This window comes from Dermacentor silvarum, chromosome 4 (genome assembly GCF_013339745.2).
Source record: "Dermacentor silvarum isolate Dsil-2018 chromosome 4, BIME_Dsil_1.4, whole genome shotgun sequence".
Lineage (NCBI taxonomy): Eukaryota > Metazoa > Arthropoda > Arachnida > Ixodida > Ixodidae > Dermacentor > Dermacentor silvarum.
In genome coordinates, this window is record NC_051157.2 from 182,944,927 (window position 1) to 182,972,234 (window position 27,308).

Consider the following 27,308-nt stretch of genomic DNA (forward strand, 5'->3'; position numbering starts at 1 on the left):
CTCAAACGAGCTCGACAGCACGGATGACTTGATTCTCAAGTGACCACTTTCAGGAATAGTCCCACTTTCGCAAGACTTGCCTCGTTTCGGCACTGAACCCCTCGAAGTATACGTCCGAGAGCACTCTTGGCACTAATAAATGACCTTGACAAAGCGCCAGGAGCCCTTGTCGGTGATGCTTTCGGTGCCGAGTCACGTGAAATCTCGTGAAAGTTAATCTCCCAACGTGATCGATCGCATGGGAATACCGCTTAAGGAAAGGTGCGTCTCCTTCTCAGATGACAATAAGTGAAGAGAATTTGTTTCTGAATTGATTTCTTGAATAAAGGTACCATTTTTCTTTCCATTCATGTTGCGTTACATTTTGGTTTTAATGCGTAAGCATTTCCATGCTTACCCAGCGAGCAAACCCATCCATCCATCATGTGACACGATCGTTTTCAAGATAGGGCCCACAGCAGCGAGCGAATTGACCTTTGAGCAGCCTCTCGCTTCAACGTGAACCAAGCGGTGAGAACACAGCGCACACGAAGCTATCAGCACTTGACGTACTCTGCTCCGATCGCAAATAGCTTTCAAGAAATGGCCCGAGCGGCCGTGCCATCAGCAGCCACTGCTGGAGCAGAGTTGGAGTACTTGAAGGTGAAAACATTAGCTTACAATGAATTATTACAGTATTTACCCAATTCTAAGCATGCCTTTTCTTCCAGAAAGATTTGTCCGAAAATTGCTTGGGCAGTGCAATCCGACTCGCGAACAAAACCGCGTTCCTGGCTTTCACAATATCCTACCGCCAGCCTAGCCAGCCTCATCCCCATTGCCGTTGCAAGAGGGTGGCCATGGATTAAGGTATGGGGTTTTACGTGCCAAAACCACAATCTGATTATGAGGCACGCCGTAGTGGGGGACTCCGGTAGATTTGGGCCACCTGAGGTTCTTTAATGTGCACCTAAATCTAAGTACACGGGTGTTTTCACATTTCGCCCTCCCTCGAAATGCGGCAGCCGTGGTCGGGATTCGATCCTGCGATCTCGTGCTTAGCAGCCCAATACCATAGGATGGCCATGGATGGCGACAGAACAAGTTCGTTCATAGCATAAGAATGGGCGCGTTAAGTTAAGGAGCATGAGCACACACTAGCTGGCAGACTACGCTTTTTTAAACTTAACGGCTAAAAAGGGACTTCCAGTGCGTGATTATGGAGCACGGCTGAAAATGATGTGTTTGCGACTCTTTCTACTAATGCAAGTCCATTCTCCTTGCCCACTCGTTTCTGCCACTGCTGCTATGCAGCTGGGCATCTGCTTTCAGGCGCAATCGGAAACTATGCGTGTTGGCGAGAACCATAAATAATGGCCCAATCAATACTGGTACATAACTGAATTGTCGCAGTTTGGCGACTTCTCAAATCTACGTTGAAGTGTACGACTTCTTCGGGTCCTCAAGTTATGGAAAAGGTTGGGGAAGTTGAAGTGACGTCGATGGAAGTGTCCTTGCCCTCTGATAGGGTACCTCTGAAAACAGCACGAACAGCTTGTATCACATACGTAGGCTGCTGCTGCTGCCTCCGTTGCCGCGCGTAATGTTCTTCTAGCTCGTCATAGTCCATCCAGAACTGCAGGAGGTCATTTATCGATGGTGCCAATCTTTGAAAAGCGCGGGAAGTGCGATAACGGATGCTAAAGGAACAGAACATTCGCCAGATGGCGCGTTCGTGCAGCTAAAAGCAGTCAGCGAAAATTGCTGTTTGGGGTGCGTTGGGGCGCAGGTTATACGCAAATTTTTACTTAGAGGTGTGGCTTCACGGCAGCACAGCATCCGTTGCCATGTAGCAAAACCTCGAGGCAAAGTTTTCTGCCATTTAGTTTCGTTCACCCTCTCCCCACCATTGTGTGTTGAAGCTCCCTTCTCCCCTCCTTCATGGTTGTCCATTTTTCCTCTTTATGGGTCGGCATTTTTTAATATAGCGAATAGTGCACATGGCACCGGCAAACTCATACGTCACCCATTCCTGCGGCACTCCCTCAGTCTACGCAAAGCACTTCGCGATACAGCGGAGAGCAAAATCACCGTTACCCACGTGAGGGCTGCTCTGGCCTCACTGTCGTCCTGCGTCGCGTGAATGCTAGTTGGGCCTGCAAAGTGATCCAATTCACGTTAGACGTCACCCGACTGATTCGTCCGCGATCACGTTCTTCGTGTGAATCCAGCTTAATCAGCACCACCGAAGAGGGGAGGAACAGAGCCGCTGGCCGAAGATACGACGTGGACGAGTCATGCATCCGTGAATGGACTGTTTTTGCAAAGATTTGAGCATTGGTGTATGCAGTTATTTTTGTGGGCTATACCGCGGATATTTTTTTTCTCTTTCCCGGCTGTTGCAATTGGGGGTGTGCGTTATATGCAGAAAAATATGGTACTGCCAAACGAATCAGCGATCTGTTTTTGTTTTGTTTTTTCTTGCATCTTGTTTAGTTCGACCCACTTCGTCGGTCCTGTTAGGGTCAAATTATTGGAAGTCGACTGTATCGCACGAATGCTAATAAATTTCCGGACAAGTTGAAACTCTCTGACGTCCCGAAACAAAACACAAATTATGAGAAACGCCATCACAAAGGGCTGCATATTAATTTGGACCACCTGGTATTCTTAGACGAGCACCTAAATCAACTTTAAGTACGCAAGTGTTTTTGCATTCTGCCCCCACAGGAATGTGGCTGCCGAGCAGCAGAACACCACAGCCACTGAGCAAACATAGCAGGTCAGCCACCAGCATGCACATTCAAAACAGCCACCAACAGTGCTTGTACATATGCCTGTCAGCAAGACCCAGCTCTTGCACCGCCAGCGCCTAACCTTACTGATGACGGCAATTTCACCTGCTCCTGCACATCACAAGGAGCAGGAGACCAGCTGGCTGCCATGCGCTGGGGAAACGAAGTGACCAGAGTGACAGAAGCAGAAACAAAATAAATAAAATGCAAATGAAATAAATTCAAAGAGTACGCACACAAAGTCTGTCAAAAAATGTTTTCACACACAGGTGAAAGGAAATGTAAGCATAGGGTCTGAACGAGAGCACCATCCAGTCTGCCACCCTACACTGGGAGAATAGAAAATGGGGCATGGAAAGGAGAGAGAGAGAAAAACAGATCACGGAAGGACTGTAGGCACGCTTCTGCCTAAGGCAAAGGCAGAGACACCTGTAACAACTACTTCGAGGTGATGGTGTTGGTCTGCCCCAAAAGACCTCCTCAAAATGCCAGCCACTCTATCGACTGATCTAAACTAACACCTGTGCCTGGGTAGTGGAAGATTGACACTGTAGCAAATAACCTTTTTGGCCACGTAGAGACAAATTTTCGCCCGCCCTCACTCAAAGCCACTACAGCCAGGAATAGAATTTGCAACCCTGTGCACAGCAGTGTGACACCACAGCCAAAAGGCTACTTCAATGATCTTCCAGGTAGCTGCACGGCTGAAAAGCAGGGGGCGGGATCACGTCCCTGGGACCCACCTGCAGAGCTTCCGCGACGTTGGAAAACCGAGGCCAGCGGAGTGGCCTCCGAGCTGGGCTCTGTGATCAGTGGGGCAGCCCACTGACCCAGGGACTGGCTCCAGCTGGAGCTGTCCGCCTGGGTACGTGCCCGGCTGCCACAGCCTGCAGGGGAAGTGCATATTGTCACGGGATACCATGGCTGTCAGCCATAATGTCACAGCCATCATCTATACTGTCATGGCCATATCATTGTATCCATCAGCCATATTCTCACAGCCATAATATTAGTCCCAACTATCAGCCTTACTGCCATGGTCATGTCATCACAACTATCAGCCATCTTGCTACGACCATATCATCACAGCCATATTGCTATGCCTATATCATTAAAACAATTATCCATTTTGTCACAGCCATCAGCCACATTGTCACAGTCATCATACATATTGTCATGGCCATATCACTGTATCTGTCAGCCATATTCACGGCCATAATGTCACAACTATCAACCATACTGTCAGCCATACTGTCAGCCATGTTGTCATGGCCATATCACCACAGCTGTCAGCCACACTGGCATGGTCACGTCATCACAGCTTTCAGCCACACCACCACAACCATATTTTCACAGCCATCAGCCATATTTTCACAGCCATCAGCCATATTTTCACAGCCATCAGCCTTATTGTCACCGACCATCAGCCATACTACCACGACAATATCATCACATCCATATTGTAATGGTCATACCACTACAGCTATCAGCCATATCGCCACGACCACATCATCACAGCCGTCGGCCATTTTGCCATGGCCATATCATCAAAGGCACCAGCCTTATTGTCATAGCCATATCATCACAGCCATCAGCCGTATTGTTGCAGTCCATATTGTCACAGCCATCAGCCATATTGCCACGGCCCCTGCCTTACTTTCAGGCTATATAATAAGAGATATCCGCCATACTGTCATGGGCATATCGTCACAGCCAGTGGCCATATAATCATGGCCATCATTCATAGTGTCACGGTCATGTTATCACAGCCCCAGCCCTATCCATATGGCCATACCATCACAAACTCCAGCCATACTGTCATGTTCATCAGGTTGGTTCACTGGAACTAACAGCACTGTCCTTGGTCAGTGACACATGCCGGCAAGTGCGAGTCCCAAAGTACTGCTTGGATGCTGTCTGCCTCGAGTTACACACAATGTCAGCAACAGCAGATTTGCCCTTAATTTAGCCCTTTGCAAGTACTATGGTATATCATCCCACAGTAGTGACAGGCCGGCTCTGCCACCGATGGAACTTGCTCACTTTGGCTTCTGAACAGGAGTACATACAGGACGACAATACATACAGTGGACAGTCTTGCAGAACTATCTTGCGGAAGGTTCAGAACTTCAAGGAGAAATAAAGGTCTGTGCAAAGTTTCTGTTATACCTGCGTTGCAGCCTTGGAAAGAACAGACGTTGGTGGTGCAATCTCATGCATTGAATGTTCTGCAGCACCCACAAAGGGCAAATGAAAGAATTGCACAAGATAGCTAGATAGCTTTCATTCTAGACAGAAGCCACAGGTGTCAAAGCACAATGTTCGGAAGCAAACCGGTACATGAGTTGGCAACATTTGCAGCAGGCCAGAGATATTACCGATTAAAAGCAGGAGTCATCACATGCAACTGCAGCAAGATGTGGGCCAGTTGCTAGTTTATCACAATTCCTTGCTACTAAGTGGTAGACACAATGACACACTATGCCAAAAACCTCTGTGATGCATAAGCTCACTGACATTGTTGCTTTCCACAGAAATTCCACACTAAACATGCAGACATGATGTTTTGAACACAAGAGGTATTAACATGGAATTTTTAAGAAAGGGTGGCTGAATTCCTTAAGTGCAAACCACATTCACGCGATTTTGTGCGTGACGGCGACGAACGACGAAACGGCCGTCGCGCGAACAGATCGCTCGGTCTTTTCGCTCAATCGCTCGGTTCTAGAAATCTAGAATTCGTCGCTCGTCGCCCGGAAGTGCTATGAGCGACTAGCCAATAGCGCGAAGCCGGAACTGGATATACATCAGTCAAGCACTACCGATTGTCGCACGGAACGAGCAAACGACTAGATTTTGATACGTGCAAGGATAATAACGTAGTGCAAAACCTTTAGAAATATTTATGCTGCTCTTTACACTAAAACACATCCACTTAATTTGATAAAGCAAGCGTTACGCCAGTTTCGGCGAGTATTTGCTGCCCTCATACCGGCAACACCGGGGAGACATCGCTCAAAGTCGTCGCTCGCATGCGGTACGACTTGTAGGCGACGAGCGACCGCGACAGCTATCTCCATCGCGCCGCTTGTCGCTGTCGCACGCAAGATCGCATGAATGCGGTTTATACTTTAGTGAGCACTATGCTTGAAGACGGAGCTGATTCAATCCAAACTTCATTAAATGTACAGGTTTTATTGTGATAGCAATTAAATGGACACCCCAGGAGAATTTCCACCAATGCCATTGCTGTGATGTTCAGTTCAAAGTCCAAAAGTGGCAAGATTGTACCCTGTGCCATTATTCTGTAACTGTGAGGGAAAGCATGCGAGGGTGAGCCGACAAGTAAGGTGGCTTCATGTGCGCAGTCTTTCCATGCATCCAATGTTGAAGGTCACACGGTCAAGCATGTGCTGGGGAAGGTGAGCGATTGTCTCCTCCAATAGCCTGGCCGTTGCTGTACACGGCTGTCCACGCTGTTGAGTGCAAACCAGACTTGTACGTAACACATTACATGTAATTTATTACTTTTAATCAGTTACATTTTTGGTAATTCTTAAATTTATTTATTACTTTGTTTTCTTGGTAACACTCACTGTAATTACTTTTTCAGTAAGCAATTACGTGTAACCAGTTACATTTTTTGACAAAACAAGCTCTGACACACGGCATACTTTTGACCAGTTAAATTTGGCGGGAGCTACAGAGTCGAAAGTGATGCAAACATTTTACCTCTTTACCACAATCAGCGTCCTGCAGCTGCGCCTGAATCACCTGAACATGGCAGGCTTGCTGATTTGCACACTCTGAGCTTTTCTTTCATATAAATTTCTCTCCTTTTCTGCTGGAAGCACTTATCGGTGGCCTTCACAGGCGGTAAAAGCTACGGCTATTCTTCTTCACTTAGTGCAGTCTATGACTTCTCTGATATAAGCAGAAGTTTTGGTATGTTAAACTTGTATGTTTCTATTTGTTTCATTTTACGTGACTGATATACACCTATTTTTTCCTACTAACACACAAACAGTATTTCTAGGGCTGAATAATATGCAGAATTATACTAAATTACATTATTACAGATTTTGCCACTTTTTCAAGCAACGTGAACGTTTGTTGACGTCCCTTACTTTGAGTCGTTCAGGTCTAAATTATGGACGAGTGAAGGGCGCCAAGAGGCGCCAGATGCTACAAACAACACGATGCCGCCTAATACCATTTTTCAGTTTTTCACTAGCTCTATCGGGAGCGTCTTCACCTAGCCCCAGACAAAATGAGGCCCTGCACTTCACAGAGACCCGAGCATAGAGGCACTGAGTAGGCACAATCTCTTGAGCAAGGTGTTCGTACGTTACTACACAGCCCTTCTCTCCAGTGCGCACATTAAGCGATTTTCCAGTGTCACCGCACATGTCTTCACAAGAAAACGAGGGCCGATTGCCGACAGGGTGTCTACCAAGTTGACATTTTCAGATTCCCCGAGTTTTCCAGGTTTTCCATGAGTGATTTTGCTAAATTCCCTGACCGAAACGGAACTTCCTTTTACATCAAGACGGGCTGACACCATGTTGCCTGATGCTGTCACTCTTTAGTAAGCATGCTAAAAAAAATATGTCGCAGTTTCTCCCGAAAGGCGAAGCATCAATTGCGATAGCAAATTAGTAGAGAGCTATACGGAGTAAGGATAGTAGTTTTATCAGCTGCGTAAACTTGGACATGCAGCAGCACCAGCAACGCGCAGAACTGTTGTCGACGCCTCACACCGAACGTGCACGGCATTGGTGACTGTTGTCGGTGCCTCTGGGGGCAGCTCGGAGGTTTTCGACGAAATCAGAACGGGACACTCGTCGAGCAGCGTCGTAAGTCTTTACCACCTTCTCGCGTCTCTTTATATAAATACGCAGTTGGTGCCGCAGCTAAACGTCGCCTACCCTCCCTCCCGTCCCCCCACAGCCTTTTGCGCGACAGAAGAAGTCGCGTTTTCTCTATATATATGGTGATTGTAAAGGAGAAAAGAGATGCTTAATTCTGCAGCTCTTCAGAGAGCACGGCGCAGAACGCGCGTTTGCTCTCTGACGCGCGTCCCTCGCGCCCTTTCACTCGCACATACAGCGTCCAGAGCGCGGCGACGATTTTGTCGTCGTTGACTTCACACGGAACCTCACGGCGACGGCGATGCCGACGGCAGAAATCCGCTTTGGAGTGTCCATATAATTGTTATCGCAATAAAAGTGAAAGGCAGGGAGGTTAACCGGAAACCGGATGGTTAACCTTCCTGCCTAGGGGGTAGGGGTATCCTAGGGAGGTATCCTATCCTATAACTAGATATCCAGTTTGCTACGCTGCACTGGCAAAGGGCTAAGGTAGACAGAAAGACAAATGCACGTGCACACACATAGAAAGAGAGGGAGGTAAAACACACACACAGGGAATTCATGAGTAGAGACCGGATTTTAGGCAAATGCCTTTTTTCTTCCTTGCGCTCCTATCGCCCCACTTTGAGATATGACCATAAATTACAGGTTAAAAAGGGCTTTCGTGTTCTTATAGTGCCTATAAATGCAAATGCCTAAATACCTATAAATGCCTATTTTCAATATCGGCGCCCATATGAACACTATTTAGCCTCAAGTTTCGCTTTCGAGTGCAGTTACAGACCGTTATTCATGTTACCAGGAAACATTGACTGTTCGGAACTCTGTGGGGTTCAACCTAGTCCTTTAGTTCAACCAACTCCCGGAAAACAACTGCTAGCAGCATTGAAATGGGACGCGCCGGCCAGCATACGCCGCCGCGCTGACATTGCGCGAGTGGTTCGCGAATGCGAAACCGCGGAGAGCCGTCAGGGGAAATGAGAGTGAAGAGCAAAAGAAGAAAAAAATGTGATGTGCAAGCGGCTTTTGTTTTCTTTGTAATTTACTTTTTAAGGTGTTCACCACCGTCGGGCATTCCTTCACAGCGTACGAGATCATTCTCAGTGACAAGAAGCACAATTTTGAATCCAAAAATCTGGAGATGGTGGTAGTTTGCTATTGTTTCCGCAATCTTCACAGTGATTCTTACACTACATTCCGCGTGCTCTCCAAACAGATTTCTTCAAACATGTGTACTTCAAATGGGCGGAAGTGTATTTGACAGTGTTGGGAACTCTGGCATGTACAATTCGGATAATGTCGTTGTATATGAGAAAATTGCCAAGAGTTGTACCTAACAGTCCTCATGTAAGAACATGCTAATTTCTTAATAAATCGTAGTCTCTCTTGCATTTGTTATTTCTCTGTTTTTGTTGTGTATTAATTTAATTGCGTCAGGAAAACATAAAGTATAGTTTTTTTTTAAATCAGTATTCTCCCAGCTTTGAAGTATTCTTTTTGATCCCTGTTTCAGTATATGCAACGCTCGAGTGCAGTGGCCATTGAACATGAATATAAGCAGTGTGCTTATTGAATGAAGCCAATTGATCGTCATTAGTCCAGCAGTTTTATGGGACAATTGCACGGCTATGTTCAACTGTTGGCGACTTTGTGCCATAATAGACAATAACATTTTTTGTTTTCCTATCGTAAATATAGGCAGCGCACGTCTTCGTTTGAAATTATTAGCATTTATGTAAAAATTTATTGTGCCTATATTTACGACGTTGGGGGCCTAAAATGTTGTTTTGCCTGCCTATTTTTGGCGCCTAAACGCGCTTTTTTAATGCCTAAAGATCCGGCCTCTACTCATGAGTGTCACAGACGTTCAAGCAGGTCACTTGTCCATTTACTCCATTTGTCCAATATACTCCATTTTCGGGGTTGTAGCGGAAGACGCACTGCAGCAAGAGGCAGCACGAAGAACTCGCTCCTCACTGCCGGCACTCTTCGTCCCGCCAGCATTTTGACAGCGAGTGTTCGAAATTAACACACAATTGCCACTATGTGCGGGGTGCACCATGCTTGTTGACTTCATTAGCAAGCAAATGTTTGCTGAAATTTATACGGCTGATGGAACTATGAACCACACTTCGTGTAGTTGTCTAATACTTTGTTATTACTATCAATGCTTGGCCTTTCAAGCGAGTGCATTTTTTTTTTCAGTTTACCAAAGGATGTTCCTCTGTGTAAAGGATGTGAACTTTTAACAATCTGCAATCGGATCATGGGAAGAAGAACTAAACTACTCACTGGGACAAATAAGCAACATGGACGAGATTTATTGATTGATGTGTAGTTTTTATTGGCACAAGGGCCAGATATGGCCAAAGAGCGCCATGCACGTAGAGATGAGTAATCAATGGTTTGTTAATAAACGAAGAAATGAGTTAAAGGGATACGGACACGAAATCTGAAAATTTTACGAAAATGCTGAAAATGAATCCTCAGTGTGCGATTACACCGAAAAGAAGTAGTCACTTAGCTCATTTTTGAGCTGATGGCTTTATTTCTGGCATTTTTGTGAGCGCGCGCCTCGCCGCCCGACCCGCAGGAGTTGGAAGGCGCGACGGCAAGACACCCTCGTCAGATAGCTAGCCAGCCGCGGTCATTCGAAGCACGCCGCCGCTGCCATCATGAGCATGGACTTGAGTTCTGGTGCCTCTACCAGCGATGAGTACACGTCTGAAGACGAGGACCATTCTAACTTGGCAAGAAATATTACTGCTTACGGTTACGAGCCTTACGGTTACGAGTAACCGTAACCGGAAGGCTCGTAACCGCGTCAAGCGCCGAAGAAGAGCAAGCGGCCGTGGAAGTGCCTGTCAGGTTTTCGCGAATCGTAGCACAAAAATTTCGCTCTGCACCAGACACTTGTGCAAGCATTGTTTGTCATTTCCTCTGTAAATTTGCTTTTTCAAGAGGGCATGCAGGCGAGGCAGCTGTGGAGTACTTCAACACTGCGTGGATGACTGAATAGCAGTTTATGCAGTTGGCGTGATCAACTGCTGTGAGGTATCAGTACCTCCGAGACTCTCACGTCCACTTTGCCAGCCGACCAACAGATGGCAGCACCTGTCTGGCATTCTGCCCAATTTTTTCTGCTTTTAGCCAGTGGAGAAGCAGAGCTGTGTGTGTGTGTCTGATCTCGTGAGTTGTGCTCGCCTTGTATTGTTTTACTATGCTTTGCCAACATTTTTAAAGACATTATTGCCTTTGTGCCCAGCCTCAGGCATCTCGCCCCAGCCTCGCCCTCACACTGCTCCAGAAGGCTGCAAGTGAACGAAAACAGTACTGACATCTTTTCGCCTCCTCTTTTCAAACGCGTCGCTGATCATTTCTGCCTTGCGTTTCGTGAGAAGACCGATGGCACAGCCTCAGGCTTTAGGCGTTGCCTTTTGAGCGGCATGCAGAGGCTTTTCAGCACAGCCGGTTGGTCACATAATCATCCTCGACGAAGTGGTCCGCTCAAATGAAGTCACTTTTTAGAGGTCTCCAGGCTGTGCGTGATAGCTGACGGGCAGGTATCCAAAGTTTACGCACCTTCTCGTCTCTGGGAAACGTGTGCGACGGCGTGTCACGGCAGACGATGCTGTTAAAACAGCAATGTCTGGGCATTTCCTTCCGCCGCGACGAACGCATCAATAGCGAGCGACGACCGCGGGAAGGCGCATGTAAGGCGCACCACGTGCGAAGATCGTCGAAAGGGGTTAAACTAACGCTGCAAGGGACCGACACCCCCGGAAACACTACGACGGCTATGGCCGACCTTGGCCGCGCGTGCGCGGGTGGGTGTTACGACGTCAAATTTCAGCTTCTGCCAGCGGGCGCTTGGAGGCAAGGTGCAACATAAAATCGCAAAAAGATGTTTCTCGTTTTGTTCTTCAAAGCAGCTTGTTGTATTCGTCATTTTCAACAGTTGCACTTTTGTTCCGACGCAAAAAACAACCCGCCAACTTTTGTGTCCCTTTAAGAATGTTGGATAAATGTGGCTAAGGGGCCAAATAGCTGTAAATATGTGCGCTATGATCATAAAATATTTGGGAGGAAGAATACTTAGCATGACGTGCAGATGACAGCAGCCCTTGGGAGCAAGGGCTGGTAGGCACGTGCTCACAAATATGCTTGTATTGCAGCTACTGCCTCCACGGCCGGCAACCGTAGCGCCCCCTCCACTTTAGAGTGATTTTCGAAGTGGCGCCAGTTTATCACTTCATGCATTTTCACCAGACCACGTGGCTACAGTTTTTTTGTGTAAACTTTTTACGAAATTGCATACTAATTAACAAAAAATGATGCAATTTATTAAGAAAGAAATTTATTGTTTAGCCCCCCTTCTGCCGAGGCCCGATAATTGTCCATAGCCAGGTATCTGCATAGCCACAGCTTTCGTCAGTTGCCATTTTCGTCAAATGTGCACAGTGTCGCATGTGAATCAGGTTTGCGATGCTTTGGAATATACGCGACTACCAAGCAAGAAGGATGCATTCGTATACAGTGAAAAAAAGTTGAGCTTGTGGAATGGCATTGGCAAACCGGGAGAAACGTGCATGCGGCTGCTCTCCATTTCGCGATCCACTGGAAAACGGTTCACAAATGGGATGAAAACAACGAGGTCCTGCTACACCGCTATTTTGGAAAATGACAGGCCCAACGTAAACTCAGCATCGGTGCGCCAGTATTTAGTGCAAAGCTGGACGATACTCTTTTTCAATTTTTAGACATGAAAGAAGCGTACGTCATGCCATCAGCAACAGGTTCTTGGCTGAAGAGGCATTGAAAATATCCAACAGCCTGAAACTTAGAAACTTCGCAGCATCCTCTCAATACATAAAAAGGTGGAAAAGCTGGTTTGGCGTCACGAAGTGTCAAGTGACGAACAACAGCCAAAAGACCCCCGATCATCTCACCAAAGGTGAAAGAGGTTTCCGTTCTGCTGTGAACTGCCTGTGAATTCGCCACGGCTTCACCCCACACAAAATGTCCAACATGTATCAAACGATGGTTAGAATTGACAATCCAGCGTGCAGAACAAACAACGTTGCTGGTGAAGCAGCAGTATGCAATGCCCAACACCGGTTGTGCCAGGTGTGGCTTCACAGTTGCTTGTTGGCTTCACAGTTGCTTTGGCAGCATTAGCGTCGGGTCACAAGCTTCCAGCTTTTGTGATTTTCAAAGAGCAGAGCGGGAACATACCAGCCAAGGCCTTCGTGAACACCCGCATTCCAAGCAAATCATGCACCAATTCGGTATTCCTTTCATATTATAGCACTTTTCTTTTACAACTAGCATTTTTTTTGTATGTGTAGGAAACATACGCCTAATTGCTTCAAGAAATGGCTGGATGATCTTGGGAAAGTTCCAGGAGTGGGTGGCGAGGGTCTGTGGTCCAAACAGCAACGACGTGCGTAAGCTGCTCATACTGGACCAGGCACCGATTCATAAGACTCCAGCAGCGAAGAACGCGTTAGAGGAATGCCTGCCAGCTGCACAAGCCTGCTGATGTTTACTGGAACCACCCAGTCAAGGCTCGACTTCGCAGTTCGTGGGAAGCCTTCATCAGGAAGGACACTAAAGGGCAACCTCCATCCATGCCGCCAAGATGTCCTGTGTTTTCTTTCCGAAGCATGGGCTGCCGTTTCCAAAACATTATAGCTCGTTCGCTTAATGGGTGCGGCATCTGCAACGCACTTTATGCGTGGGAACATGGTGTGCTGCACGAACGGCTCTCTGCTGTTGGGGATGTACAGCCAGCAGATTCACAGGCCCCTCCAGGCTGAGTGCACAGACATGATTTTTGCGTTGGACTCAGAAGAGTCGTTTGAAGGACTTGAAAATGATGCTGAGTAGAAATAGTAAATGCATTTGCAATAAAGCTTTCTATCTCTTTCTTTTTGTTTTTTGTTTAGCAACTATTTCGCTGCCATTTTAATTTCCGACTGCCCAATACTATATCCGTTTAGATAGGCCCAATGTCTTCTTTCAAAACTTTACTTTATTTATTTGGTTAAAAAAGTGTGGTTATCACAATAAAAAGTGAAAGTCAGCTTCTGTAAAAGTATTGTGCCAAAGCCTCAACAGTACATCAGCAAGCTGTAATGGTTTTAAAAATATTTTATCCTATTCGAGCCACTACAGCACTGAAGAAAATTTTCTAAAGCTCACTACAGCGAGTCTGCTTTTTATCATCGATCACCGTAGTAATTTTTTACACCACTAAACAATTAGGCCAGTGCAGACGCTGTCACGATCCCTGCCATTATAGTGAGCTGGTGCACAAACTTCGAAGATGATGCAGCTCCCAGTCTTTGCTGGCTTACCTAGTTCCTTATCACGGTACGAGCAGCTGCTTTGCATTACAGACCCGTAATTTACTCATACGTCTCAAATTAGTATTGTTCTTGAGTATTTACTTCGCCAAACTGTCAGATTTGTTGCAACAAAATGCAACCCCCCCTAGCCAGAAGGCCATGCAACGAAGTGCACAATGCTCACCCTGCCTGGGTGTCGACTGGTAGGAGCCTCGCTCTTCCTCGGGTGTCAGTGGCACCACACTGGCGCACGTAGAGCTCACCAGGGGCACGGCCGCAGCGGCTGCTTGCAGGGGACGCAGCGACGCAGAAGAGGCCTGCTGCTGAGTTGCGCACTGGCGGCAGCCACGGCCACCCTTGCACGACGAACTGCACGCGCAACAGCGAGTACACGTCAAGCCACATTCGTGATGCCTCAATGTGTTATGCAACATGTTGCATAACACATTGAGTGTTGTTTCGCCAATCGGCTCGCCAGACCACAGTGCCTGCACAAGGGACCTTGTGCAGGCACTGGGAAGTGAGAAACACATTCTGTTGACAAGAATAATGCCACGATTATTTCTACCCGACGCTGCTCAATGATAATGCAGATAACTTGATCATAAAGCAGACTTGTCATTCAAGCTAGTGATAAAGTTTCCAAAAGAAGAGAATAGAATGGTGAAGATGTGACAACAATAGGCACTGGTACACTGTTTCCACATTTATTGAAGGCAAACTGCACTGAAATTTTGGGCCTCGCAAAAAAAAAAAAAGAAAAAAAAAAGCCTAGTTTCAGAAGTGTAGAATAGAGCAGCCTTCGTGGAAAATTTTATGTTTCAAATATCAGTGGGTGTGTCACAAAAGGCTCACAAGGACGTTTTTTACACTGATACTAAACACAAAAAGAAAGACAGCCACCACTATCACTCACCAGAACTAATGCATGACTCAGAACAGGTCTTGGCATGGCCTCAGAGATTATAGCTACACACTAAATCACAAAATTGACAGGCTAATCTGCCAGGTGCTATTTTAAGGCTGCTAATAAGAAGATCAGCCAATAACCAGCCCTGCAGCTTAGCTAAGATTGCTTATGTATCATATACTAATCATTTATAACCAGTTTAGCAAAAGTGAAATTGCCCTGCAGTTGGCCTTTTAAGAAATGAGGAAATTAGACCCAAAACCTTTTTTCTTTCTTATGGCTCCACACATGCACAACCACACGAACTAGTCAGAGATTATGACATGCCATGAGGACCAGTGATAAAATTTCGCTTAACTGCTATTATTAAACTATTGCTATTACTCTGGCCATAGCCCCCCCCCCCCCCCCCCCCCCAACACCCAACAAAAACTGGTACTGCCAGGTACTTTACACCAGGCCTTCACCTAATTTGCTGCTGTCAACTGCAAGAGTCAATATTTGCAGAGTAAAGGCGCAACTCTTTTAACCTCTCCAAACACAGTTCTTTATATAAAACTGCACTTTTTTGTGAAGTTATGGCTAAAATGCAAGATTTTCAAATGCTCGAAGGTCAGTTACTCTACACAACACATACCCACTGCACATTACTTAGTTTTGTGCAGCATGTGCAGCGACCGCAATGCAAAGTCAGTACGGCTTAAAATACGTAGCTGCCGCTAATTTAGGGGGGGGGGGGGGGGGTTATAATTTTTTTGGGTCTGTCCATACACGAGCAAACAGTAAATAAACGCGTATCTGCTATGGAAAACATACGCGCCTGCTGCCGTATGCGCCGACCTTGGGAGAGGTTTGGCTTCGTTTGCTACGTCGTTCGCCGTCGCTGGCACGTTACTGCGAATCTCTGGCACCTGGGGCGGTATTATCGGGCGATAACTTTCGGGGACACAATCGCGAGATTTCGCGCGACTACAGCGCCGGATGCGTCAGCGTCCACGGACAACAGCGTTCCAGGCACAACGGCGAGCGCGACGTACGTCGCCTGTCCGGTGCTTGACACGCAAAATATCGCGAAAATGAAACTATCTCCGAAAGTGAACGCTCGAGAATACTATCCCTGAACGGGAGGGGATAGTATTCGCTTAGTCGACGAGCGCTTTGTAAAGCGACTGCGTCCAACCAACGAAAGAGGAGACGGCACCGCACCGATATGCCGCCCTGTTCAAAGATGAAATCGCCTCCGGACGTTAAGATCGGCCGTCGCGCAATGAGCTGTTATCATTTATGAATCACACATGAATAATTAGCAAAATTGTTCATATTCAGTTAGCAGCGAAGCGCAAGGTCATTCCCTCGTCATAAACACAAAGGAAGGTTAGCCATTTAATATTTTTTCGTGAAATTCACTCGAGGAAACCACACTGAACTGCGCGCATGTTGCACAACGAACCTCGAGACGCCGCCAACGCTATCAGTCGACGACCTTTCGCCGACACGCTATCAATTGCGGGATCAGCCGGTGAGGGGAGATAGGCAGGCCTTAACCATGCAACGCGAAGCGTCGCGCGGGATGCACGGCCGTGCCAGCCGAAGTTGTAACTTGGAAAAGAGGGATGCGGCCCATGCACAATCATTTACATTCCCTTTCCCAAGGCCACTTACGGTGCGCGGCCTTTACGCAAGATTCCTTGCTCCGCTAGTTTCCCTATAGTTACCGAATGGAACATACAGAAATTTTTATTCTCATTCGAGTGCCGTAACATCGCGCAGGCAGGATTTTTCAGGAGGGGAGGGGATGGTGTTTTCTGTCACATCCTGGAACACAAATTTCAGAGGAAAAGACGGGGGGGGGGGGGGGGGGGGGGGGGGTATGCTACTGGTTTGCCCCCCCCCCCCCCCCCCCCCCAGCTAGGCCCGGAAGTACCGTACTTTCCGGTGTATAAGACGCGGCTTTTTTCTGAGTTTTTCGTCGGTGCGTCTTATAGAACGGTGCGACTTATGCACGTTTTTCTTTTTCGGAAAAACTGCCGTAAATTTCGGATTCTATGTTATGGCCACGCGAAGCGCATTGGTTGACTTAATTGCTACGGGTTCTGTGCGCGCTATCGAGGTGGCGGGTACGTTTTTCTCGTGATCCGAGTTCTCGAGCGCAGTGCGAGGGCGCAGCAGCAACGCAAGCGGCGGCAGCGAGTCAGCCGACCCCGAATTCGTCGCATCTGCAGATCGCTGTGAAAATACGGCGCGCGCCGCTGCGCAAACTAGGCAGTTGCTACCAGAGTACAAGCCCCCTCCCTCCCGCGCTGCCTATCCGCTTTCCTCCCTTGTGCGCGATCCGGCTCACCGTGGACCCTTTCACTCGCACAAAGGCGTGCGGGAACGATGTTATCGCCCTTGGACTTTATACCGAACATCGCGGCAACCACGATGGCAGAAATGCGCCTGGAGTAGAAATATATGGCACCCATACGCTTGCGCGCGACCCGCGTTCACGGTGTGAAACGTCACTATTTTTTTTTAATCGCTTACCGAACGAACAGGTGCCACACCGGTGCGACTTATATACGTTTTCTTCCGGAAAAACTGCCGTTTTGAGGGGGGTGCGTCTTATACAAAGGTACGAGTTATAAATCGGAAAATATGGTAGTATTACAGCATATATATTGTGAATAAAACAGCCTGCATCCTGCCTGTGCCCGCTTAAAACAAAGTGATACCCATAAACAGCATCACAATTCGCCAATGGGTGGTCCCACTGAAGTGGCAGCAAACGTGCCCACGCAAGTTGGCTGCCTATGCTCCATGCACGTTCTAGCAAGTGAACTGCTTCTCTGTCATAGGTACCAAGTTAAGTTCACTACTTACTGCTGCCTGCATTCCATGCAAACTCCATGCAAGTTCACTAGCTGCGCTCACTGCGTGTTTGTGCATGTTCACTACTTGCATTACATTTGGGCTCATGAAATCTCATTGCATTTTGTGTGAGTTAGTGCAAGTTCAGTGCTCACACTATGTTTGACGATGCAAATTCATCTGCACTCAAGAAACTTCACTCGTTCCAAGAAACATTACCTTCCATGGCGGCTTAAATGCTATGGCGTTTAAGCACAAAGTCACTAGTAGTTTGATATCAGGTCACGGCAGCTGCATTTCGACAAGGCTGAAATGCAAAAATGCTCATCTACTTAATTTAAGTGCATGTTAAAGTGGTCAAAATTAATCCGGAGTCTCCCACTATGGCATGCCTAGTAAGCGGATCATTATCTTAGCAGCCCAGAAATAAATTTTTGAATGGATTTTTGTTCCTCTGATTGCATGTTAGCACAAGTTCACTGCTATCACTCAATGTGTACAAGATTACTCACTGCATTTTGTGTGTTTTACTGCATTAGCATTACGAGTGTCAAAGTGGGAAAAAGTTTGTGCGTGAAGCCGGTCACATGGTAAAGGTAGAGATGGAATAGGAGAGCTTAGCAGAGTGCGTATGTGTACACACAAACACTGATGGTGGTCTGCACCTGACCATCTTCAACTGTACTTTGCTCCTTGAAAAGGCAGGAAGAGTGTCAATTGAGCTCCTATGTGGGGACCTCAAACAGGCGCGGTATAATGATAACGCATTTCTCTCCCATTTACCGCTGATGAATGTTTAGTGCAAGTTGCACACGCTGTGCATGATGGTGCAAATCCAATGCCTGCACTTCCATGCTTGTTCATGCAACTTCACATTTCGCACTCCGTGCATGCTCATGCAAGTCTGCTGTGCGACACTCCATGCATTGGGAGTGCTGCCAAACGACCATAATCAACTCTGTGGCAGGAATCGTGACAGTGACTTAAGTTAAATAGAACAGCTAGGGTCAAGAGGTACTGAAAGCTTGCAGCACTTCCACCTGTGAGAAAAAAGGGCAGTGACAGAGTTGCAGGCAACACGTCCCGTTCAAAAAAACTGAATGTAGACTGGCGACGAAAAACAGGAGTGCTTTATTCTCTCATGCTTGACTAGAAGTGCCTCCATTCTGGGAATAGAGGGCATCCCATTTAGGCACAGAAATGCTCCACAGACAGCATGGGAGATGGTGCACATTTGATGTCCCCTTTAATGGCCGGCGCATTTCACAGAAGGTTGATGGCGTTCAGAGGTTGCTCGCTGCTCTCGGATGTCGGTGGGTGTAAGCATGGCTTGGAGTTGCTGGTGGAACCTCTTCACACGTTCCATCTTAATGTGGGTCATAAGGTCTTTCTGTGCAAAATGTGAAGACGCGCCATGCACTAGAAAAAGAAGGCTGCCTCATAACTTGGTCACTGACAATCTTAACTAAAGCGCTGAAGTGAATAGCTGTTACCACAATGGTTTTTATTACAGGTGCGGTAAACAGTCCATGGTGGTAACATCCACTGGAAGAGCACAGATCATCGAGCCACGTGAGCGGGTTGCAAAGATGAGAACCTGGAAGCGCGCGTCTTGGGTGGCAGAACACCTTGCCAGATCTGAAAGAAAAGATGGGCTCGGGTCCCGGCACGCATGACAGCATTCGCCCCTGGCCAGACACAATGAGCGACAATGTTGTGATGCACAGACGCTGGGATGAGGCAGGCGCAACGGTTAGTAAGGATGTCTTCATTCTGGGAGCTGAACCAACGTTACAAGACGACAATAACATCTCAAAGTGGAGCACGGCCATCTTGAAGGTACAACGGTAGGAGGAGCATTTACCAAAGAGTGTAGTTCTCTAGTTCCCAGTGTCTTGTATCCTAAGTTCAAACAATCCGCTGAGGGGTAGAACCACTGTGTTCCGAGAGCAGCACTTGACGTGTCGGCAGGATTCCGTTGCAAGCATTCTCGGGTGGCACGGAACAGAAAGGGCAGCGCAGATGAGAGGCTGTGAAGTTGGTGCAAGTTCTGGTGGAACGTGGGTGGAACGTGTGTGAAATCAATGTAGAGACTAGCACTGGACTGCTGGGCTGAGCAGCTGTGACGACGAGAGCAAGCAGGCGACGCAGTGGGAGCAGTTCAACAGAGGTCAACAACTTCCGACAGTCTTGTCAGTGCTCTTTCTGCAACTCGGAGACCGAAATACGCCGGAGGTAGGGGGGAGAGCAATAACTGCACCACAGGAGGAAAGTTCTTTGCTGAGGTGTCATTTTCAAGTGCTGGGTCCAGGCCAGCAACACTGTGATGAAAATACTGCACTCCTGGCACTGCTGCAGGATCGGTGCTCGGTGGGCAAACCTACAGGCCATTGTAGAAGGTTTCATCACTTGAATGCGGCTGAGCCACACCTGTTGTGATGCAGCATTACCAACCCTGCTGCAGTTGACTTGGTAACAGCTGTATGCGATTGGTTTTGGGAAGGCACTTGGCACAAGGCTTGGAATGCTGGGTGAAAGGCTGGGGCTGCAGGTTGTGGACGTCACTGTTGTCCCCTCCCGGTTGCCAAACTACAGAAACGGCGCGATACCAAGGAAGACCCAGCAAGAGACCTATGGTTTATTCTGAGCCAATCATATGCACTCGTCTTCCTTTTTTTCCTTTGGTGGCACTGGCATGTTACAACAAAACTTTCTTTTTTTTTGTTCATTTTTTTTTTTTTTTGAGATTCCACACTGCATTTCTTTTCAAGATTCCAGTAAAAGAGCTCTTCACAAGTTAAAGTGAAAAATGCCACTTTCTGGTATTTCGATTCTTTTTTTTTTCTTTTCTTTTTTTGAACTGAGAGTCATGCCCTCCATTTAAGGGAACACTAAGCACAGTCAGTCAGTCAGCGCAGACTGATAGGTTCATTGTTCGAAATTCCTCCTCCATTTCCTAACTTATTTTATTTTATTTCAATATCTTTTCCTCAAATTTTCTCAGCACAGATCAAGATAGAGGGTTTGTCATCAGCGACGAAATTGGGAGCGGACATTTTCATTTGTTCAACTTTGCTAGCACCTTGCTGGCCTTGCTCAAGCGAGGCCAGCAAGGTGCCTCAGACAGCGGGTTTCTGACATGCTTCTTTTTCATTCACAATATAAATGAACAGCTAAACAAGACAGCTAAAGGGTGGGGCCCAGAGCGAGGGCCCAGAGGGAGTGACTGCAAGGGTGTGACCTATCAATCTAGTGCTGACTCAACGTTTCTCTCCAGTGCCCTCATGATTCGGGGGAGGGGCACTCTTTTTTAATGACTAGATCCAGGGGCTCCTCTACCCACCAGGCAGGGGTGTCGCAGTCGTCCTCCGAGTCCGAGCTGATGGTGATGATGCTGATGGCAGGACTCGGAGTGTCACGGATCACGATGGTGCTACGCTGGCGCTCCTTGCTGCCAATCTTGCCGCTGCTGCCACTCTGGACTATGGCGCGGCTCCTGAGAGCATGGGAGAGAGAAGGGGAGAAACAAGAGAACGTTAAAATGAGTAAAGATGCACACTTTCGAACAAGTTGACCTTCTACCACATGCTTAACATATGTAACAGAATCACACATCATCCTACCATAACAACAAAGTTCACAACAGGTGCATTTTTGATTCAGAGAAGTTTCCATAAGAGGAAGCATCAACACCACCCCTTCCCAAAGAGAAAGATGTAATAGAGCTGTTCTTTGGAATCGCGACACTACAAGAACATTGACAGCCAAATAAAACGCACGTACCCACTTCTTATTGAATGCCCACATCCTACCGTCAAAGCCAATATCACCACCATCACAGTCAACAACTATGACAATTAGATGAGTTTCATTTGTCCCATCAGAAACCGACGAAACTGTTCGAACTATCCGGCAAGTTGAATTAAACAAGATGCAGAAAAAAATGCCAGAACACATTGCCGATTCATTTGGCAGTACAGTTGAACCCACTTATAACAATATGCAAGTGCCATGAAAATTTCATTGTTATAACCGATAATTGTTATGACCGCGTTGCATGAAAAAAAAAAAAAAAAAATCAGGCAAGTTTGCACTCGGTCGAGCAAAGCTTAGGCACAGCGAAGCTTACTGGCTGCTACTGCTAGGTATGAGCTTGGTTGCTGCCACTTAACTACGCACGTAGGAAGGTATTTTCGAGCGATCATTTTCAGAGGTACCTTCTCTTTGGCGACATTTCGCGACATTTCGGCGCCTACGAGCGACAGCGTTCCTGGCATGCCACAAACGCAGGCAGGCTAACCAAGGTTGGCACAGTGCCAAGAACGCTGCTACTTGCCGACGCCGAATGCGTTGGAGACTAGCCGCTCGATATCAATCGGCCAGCTTCGCTGAGTCTTGAGCTTCGCGCGGCCTAGTGCAAGCTTTCACCTTTTTTTTTCTTCTGGCTCAACGCGCGGCGGAGAGAGGCAGGGGTCGGGAAGGCAGGGAGCTGGCGAGGAGGAGACCGTGTGCATGTGACCGCGTGTGCATGCACGCGGTCTTCTCCTCCTCCTCCGGGTTGCCAAGGCTACCACGGCTACACACCACAAATTACGGCTGCCTTAAGCAGCTTCGCTGTTAAAAAAAAAGCTGTTGTGAGAAAACTACAATGGCAGGGAGGCCAGTGCCCCTCCCCACCACCTTCCTCCATCCGGCTGCTGTTAGTGTTGACTCGTTTAACTGTTTAACTCTACTTCCTGCAAGCGTGTAACAAGTCGCGGCTGTCGGCGTTCAAGAATGGCACTGCTATAGTAAAACCTCGTTAATTCGGATTTCATGGGACCAGAAAAATGTCCGAATTAACCGTATGTCGAATTATCGAGGCTATCATGTAAACAATAAATGAATGCTTTCTACGTCTACACGTTTTTATTTACTGAATGAATCAGCATAATCCTGTTTCTATTTTGTACAAATGCAGTGCGGAAGCTGCAATTCTCGTCATCTCGCGACTGATTAGCGCTCGCAGCGGCGAAGGCCTCGTGACTTTTCACAGGGTGGCCAGGGCGCACGTCTTCATCTGAGACACGCTTTTCGCTACCGCGTGCACATCCCATTATTTTTTTTCACCAGGTTGCCGCCCATCGCGATGTAGACAGTGCTCTTCATCCTTGACACTTTGCACTGAATAAAAACAAAACTATTGTTTGTCGCGGCCGCTGTCGATGCGATTATTGATGGAGACCTTGTGGTTGTGATGGCGCACGGCCGACGCACGCACCGAATCAAAACGAAACTACCATTTGCTGCAACTGCGGATGAAACCACGGTCACTACCGACACGATCATGGATGGCGACTACTCAGTTATGAAGGCACGCGGCCGTCGCGCGTGCCGAGTCAAAACGAAATACTACTTCCCGCAACCGCTGCGGACGAAATCGCAGCTGCTATCGACGCGATCATATCGGTGTGACTACTCAGTCACGAAGGCACGCGGCCAACGCGGTGCTATGTGCGGCGGCAAATGCAAAAATAAATGCTTTCAAGGCACAAATACGCACAAAGCGTCCTGGCACTGCTGTCATTACAGTACAACTTTCACTGCTGACTATAGCGACGCGAACTTCGTCGCTTCGTTTCGGTGGACGCTTTCCACCGATAGATAGATGTTTATCTTTCACCGGTGGCCGCTTTCCATCGGCTAACAAATGTTAAACGTTATCGCTCGGCGCAGGACGCGCCTGTATCGGAAGTTTCTAGAACGTTATCGATGCTTCTTTCCGTTGCCTGTTTTCACCGACGCTTATGTTATCTGATTGCATGACTGACGCGAATTATCTAGAACTTTCTGGAAGACACGCGGGCATCAGGGATTAATCTAGAACCTTCGATGACTCAGGTATAAAAGCCGACGCGTTTCGCCGCTGATCAGATTTTCGACGATCGCCGACTGTGTTCGCCGCTATCGTTGTGCTTTGAGTGTACCTTGCTTTTGTGGGCACAGGTTCGCCCAATAAACAACCAGTTTCGTTGTACACAGTTTTACGACTGTTTTCTTCATCGTCACTACTACGTGACATCTGGTGGAGGTGCTTTTGTGTCCATGCAGCGGACGCCCCCGCAAAGCCGCGACCCTAGCCCGAAACCGGAGGACGAGACCAACGTTGCCAAGGACCAGCGAGCTAGCCGTAGGCAGCAAGGTCTTTTGCCAGAATACGGACTTCTTCCCGAGAAGACCACAGCGATCAAGGCCAAGTCAACGACCTCAATGGCAGCCCCAGCGTCCCCCATCCTGCTGCAGCAACCTCGGGAGCCACCGACCTTCCGTGGATCATCAGCTGAAGACCCTGAAACATGGCTGGAGACGTACGAGAGGACCGCGACATTCAACAAATGGAGCGACGATGACAAGCTGCGCCATGTCTATTTTTCGTTGGATGACGCTGCTCGGACATGGTTTGAGAACAGGGAGACCACCCTGGTGACTTGGGACCTATTTCGCGAGAACTTCGTGAGGACCTTCACGAGTGTCGTACGAAAAGAAAGGGCTGAAGTTCTCCTGGAAACCAGAGTTCAATTGCCGAACGAGAGCATCGCGATCTTCACTGAGGAGATGACTCGCCTCTTCCGCCACGCCGACCCCGACATGTCTGAAGAAAAGAAAGTTAGGTTCTTGATGCGGGGCGTCAAGGAGCATCTATTCACTGGATTGATGCGCAACCCGCCCAAGACTGTGGCAGAATTTGTTTCGGAGGCGACAACGATCGAGAAGACGCTTGAAATGCGAGCCAGACAATACAACCGCCGTGCGCTGACAAACTACGCCGAAGCTCAAGCTCTAGGCGCCGACGACCTGCACGAGACGATCAGAGCTGTTGTACGGGAAGAACTACAGAAATTATTCCCAAGGTCGCAGCCTCAGGTGACTTCAATCGCCGACACAGTTAAAGAAGAGGTTCAGCGATCACTGGAAGTGCCAGAAGTTCCGGCATCGCCTCAACTACAGCCGCAAGCGATGACCTACGCCGCCGTCGCCCGTCGTCAAGGCCCCCCTCCGCGCTCGCGCCAGGGCCCCGTAACGCCGCAGTTCCGTCGTCCACCGCCGCCGCCGCCAGCACGCCCACCCGTCGCCCAGCGCAGCTACCAGCGGAAGACGGACATTTGGCGCGCCCCCGACCACCGCCCGCTCTGCTATCACTGCGGGGAAGTCGGCCATGTCTTCCGCCGATGCCCATACCGCGAGAAGGGCCTACGAGGGTTCGCCGTCAACGCGCCACGTCCACAGCTTGGCGAGCGACCACGCGACATCGCTGACTACCTCGCCGGAGCCCAGTGGCAACCACGACGACCCTCACGCTCACCGTCACCAGGACGTTACCTGTCGCCGCAGCGCCGGCCATACACTGGCCCAGCGCGGGGCCGGTCCGTGAGCCCCTATCGGGAAACTAAAGGCAGCAACCGATGGAGGTGCGGTTGCTGTACGACGCAATACCGAAGATCCTCCGCCGCCACCGACGACGACAACTCACGCATCATCACAACGAGGTACCAGCACACCGCCTAGCAAGAGCCTTGACGACAACACTTCGCCGCCGAAAGAAGACCTACCGACGCGACGAAGCAAGCCGACGTAGCCGTGATCCGACGCCACGACTTAACCGCAATGCCAGACGACGGTCTACCGACTTAGACGTGGTAATCGATGGCCATAGCGTCACCGCTCTCGTCGACACTGGAGCTGACTATTCCGTCTTCAGTGGCCCGTTCGCCGCCAAGTTGAAGAAGGTGAGGACGGCCTGGCAAGGACCTGATATCCGGACAGCGGGAGGCCACCTAATAACGCCGGCTGGAATCTGCACAGCGCGAGTCACGGTTAACAATCGCACTTACCCGGCGAGCTTCGTAATCATGCAGCACTGCTCCAGGGACGTCATCCTAGGCATGGACTTTCTAAACCAACATGGTGCAGTCATCGATTTAAGGTCCAAGTCAATAACGCTTTCAACGCACAACGCGATACCACCGGATACAGACATCAGTTACCATGCCTTGAATGTGCTAGAAGAACAAGTCACCGTTCCGACTCGCTCCAGTGTAATGATTTCCGTCGGTGCCGAAGTGCCTGCAGATATGGAGGGCGTCATCGAGGGCGATCATCACTTACTGCTCGATCGTGAAATTTGCGTCGCTAGAGGCATAGCTAAGCTACGTGAAGGGAAAGCAAAAGTGATGCTCACGAACTTCAGCGACGAATACAAGCACATTAACAAAGGCACAACGGTCGCCTACATCGACGAAATAGTACAAGCCGGCAGTGCTTTTGCCTTCACGGATTCTAGTGCACCTGCAACGAAGACTGTAATACTTGAACCAACTTTCGACGTCAATCAGAACCTTCCTTGGCATAAGAAAGAACAGCTAAAAGCTCTGCTCCTGCAATACAAGGACTGCTTCTCGTCGTCGTCAAAAGTTCGACAAACCCCGGTCGCCAAGCACCGCATCATAACCGACGAATATGTCCGCCCACTCCGTCAGAGCCCGTACCGAGTTTCGGCGCGCGAACGCGAGGCCATAAGGCAACAAGTCGACGAAATGCTACGCGACGACATCGTCCAGCCGTCCAAGAGTCCGTGGGCGTCCCCCGTGGTGTTAGTGAAGAAGAAGGATGGAACCCTACGTTACTGCGTCGATTATCGTCGCCTCAACAAAATCACGAAGAAGGACGTATACCCTCTCCCACGGATTGACGACGCCTTGGATCGACTCTACAACGCAAAGTATTTTTCGTCGATGGACCTCAAAACCGGCTACTGGCAAATCGAAGTCGACGAGAGAGACCGGGAGAAGACCGCCTTTATAACACCCGACGGACTGTTCGAGTTCAAGGTCATGCCGTTTGGTCTTTGTTCGGCACCTGCGACTTTCCAACGGGTCATGGATACAGTACTGGCAGGCTTGAAGTGGCAGACTTGCCTCGTCTATTTGGACGACGTCGTTGTGTTTGCCTCAAGCTTCGAGGAACACCTCCGGCGCCTTGAAACAGTTCTTCAAGCTATCAAGACCTCCGGACTCACGTTGAAGCCAGAAAAGTGCCGCTTCGCATACGAGGAGCTCTTGTTTTTGGGCCATGTCATCAACAAGTCTGGAGTGTGCCCTGACCCACAGAAAACGGCGGCCATCACTGACTTTCCTCCGCCCGCCGACAAGAAGGCAGTGCGTAGATTTCTTGGACTGTGCGCCTATTACAGGCGCTTCGTCAAGGATTTTTCACGGATCGCCGAGCCACTGACATACCACACGAAGGCCGACGTCGAGTTCAAGTGGGAGACGCCGCAAATCGAAGCATTTGAAGAACTGAAGCGACGCCTGCAATCGCCGCCCATTCTTGCGCATTTTGACGAAAACGCCGATACCGAAGTCCACACCGACGCAAGCAGCGTAGGACTCGGCGCCGTGCTTGTGCAGAGGACTGACGGACTAGAAAGGGTTGTAAGTTACGCTAGCCGGTCGCTATCGAAGGCGGAATCAAATTATTCCACAACAGAAAAGGAGTGCCTCGCCATCATCTGGGC

The 27,308-nt window shown here is 48.6% G+C and overlaps 1 protein-coding gene across 6 annotated transcripts in view; it reads right to left on the reverse strand.

Moving 5' to 3' along the window:
* Positions 1 to 27,308, reverse strand: part of LOC119449096 (homeodomain-interacting protein kinase 2-like) — a 77,106-nt gene that overhangs the window by 6,282 nt on the left and 43,516 nt on the right. For 5 of the 6 annotated variants that reach the window (XM_049666266.1, XM_049666265.1, XM_037712285.2 and 2 more), the window contains exons 9-11: positions 21,099 to 21,251; positions 14,180 to 14,364; positions 3,518 to 3,661 (exon numbers count right to left, since the gene is read on the reverse strand). In XM_049666266.1, coding sequence (XP_049522223.1) covers positions 3,518 to 3,661; positions 14,180 to 14,364; positions 21,099 to 21,251 — 482 coding nt within the window. The remainder of the gene's footprint in view (positions 1 to 3,517; positions 3,662 to 14,179; positions 14,365 to 21,098; positions 21,252 to 27,308) is intronic. The other variant, XM_049666267.1, reaches the window with a different exon arrangement.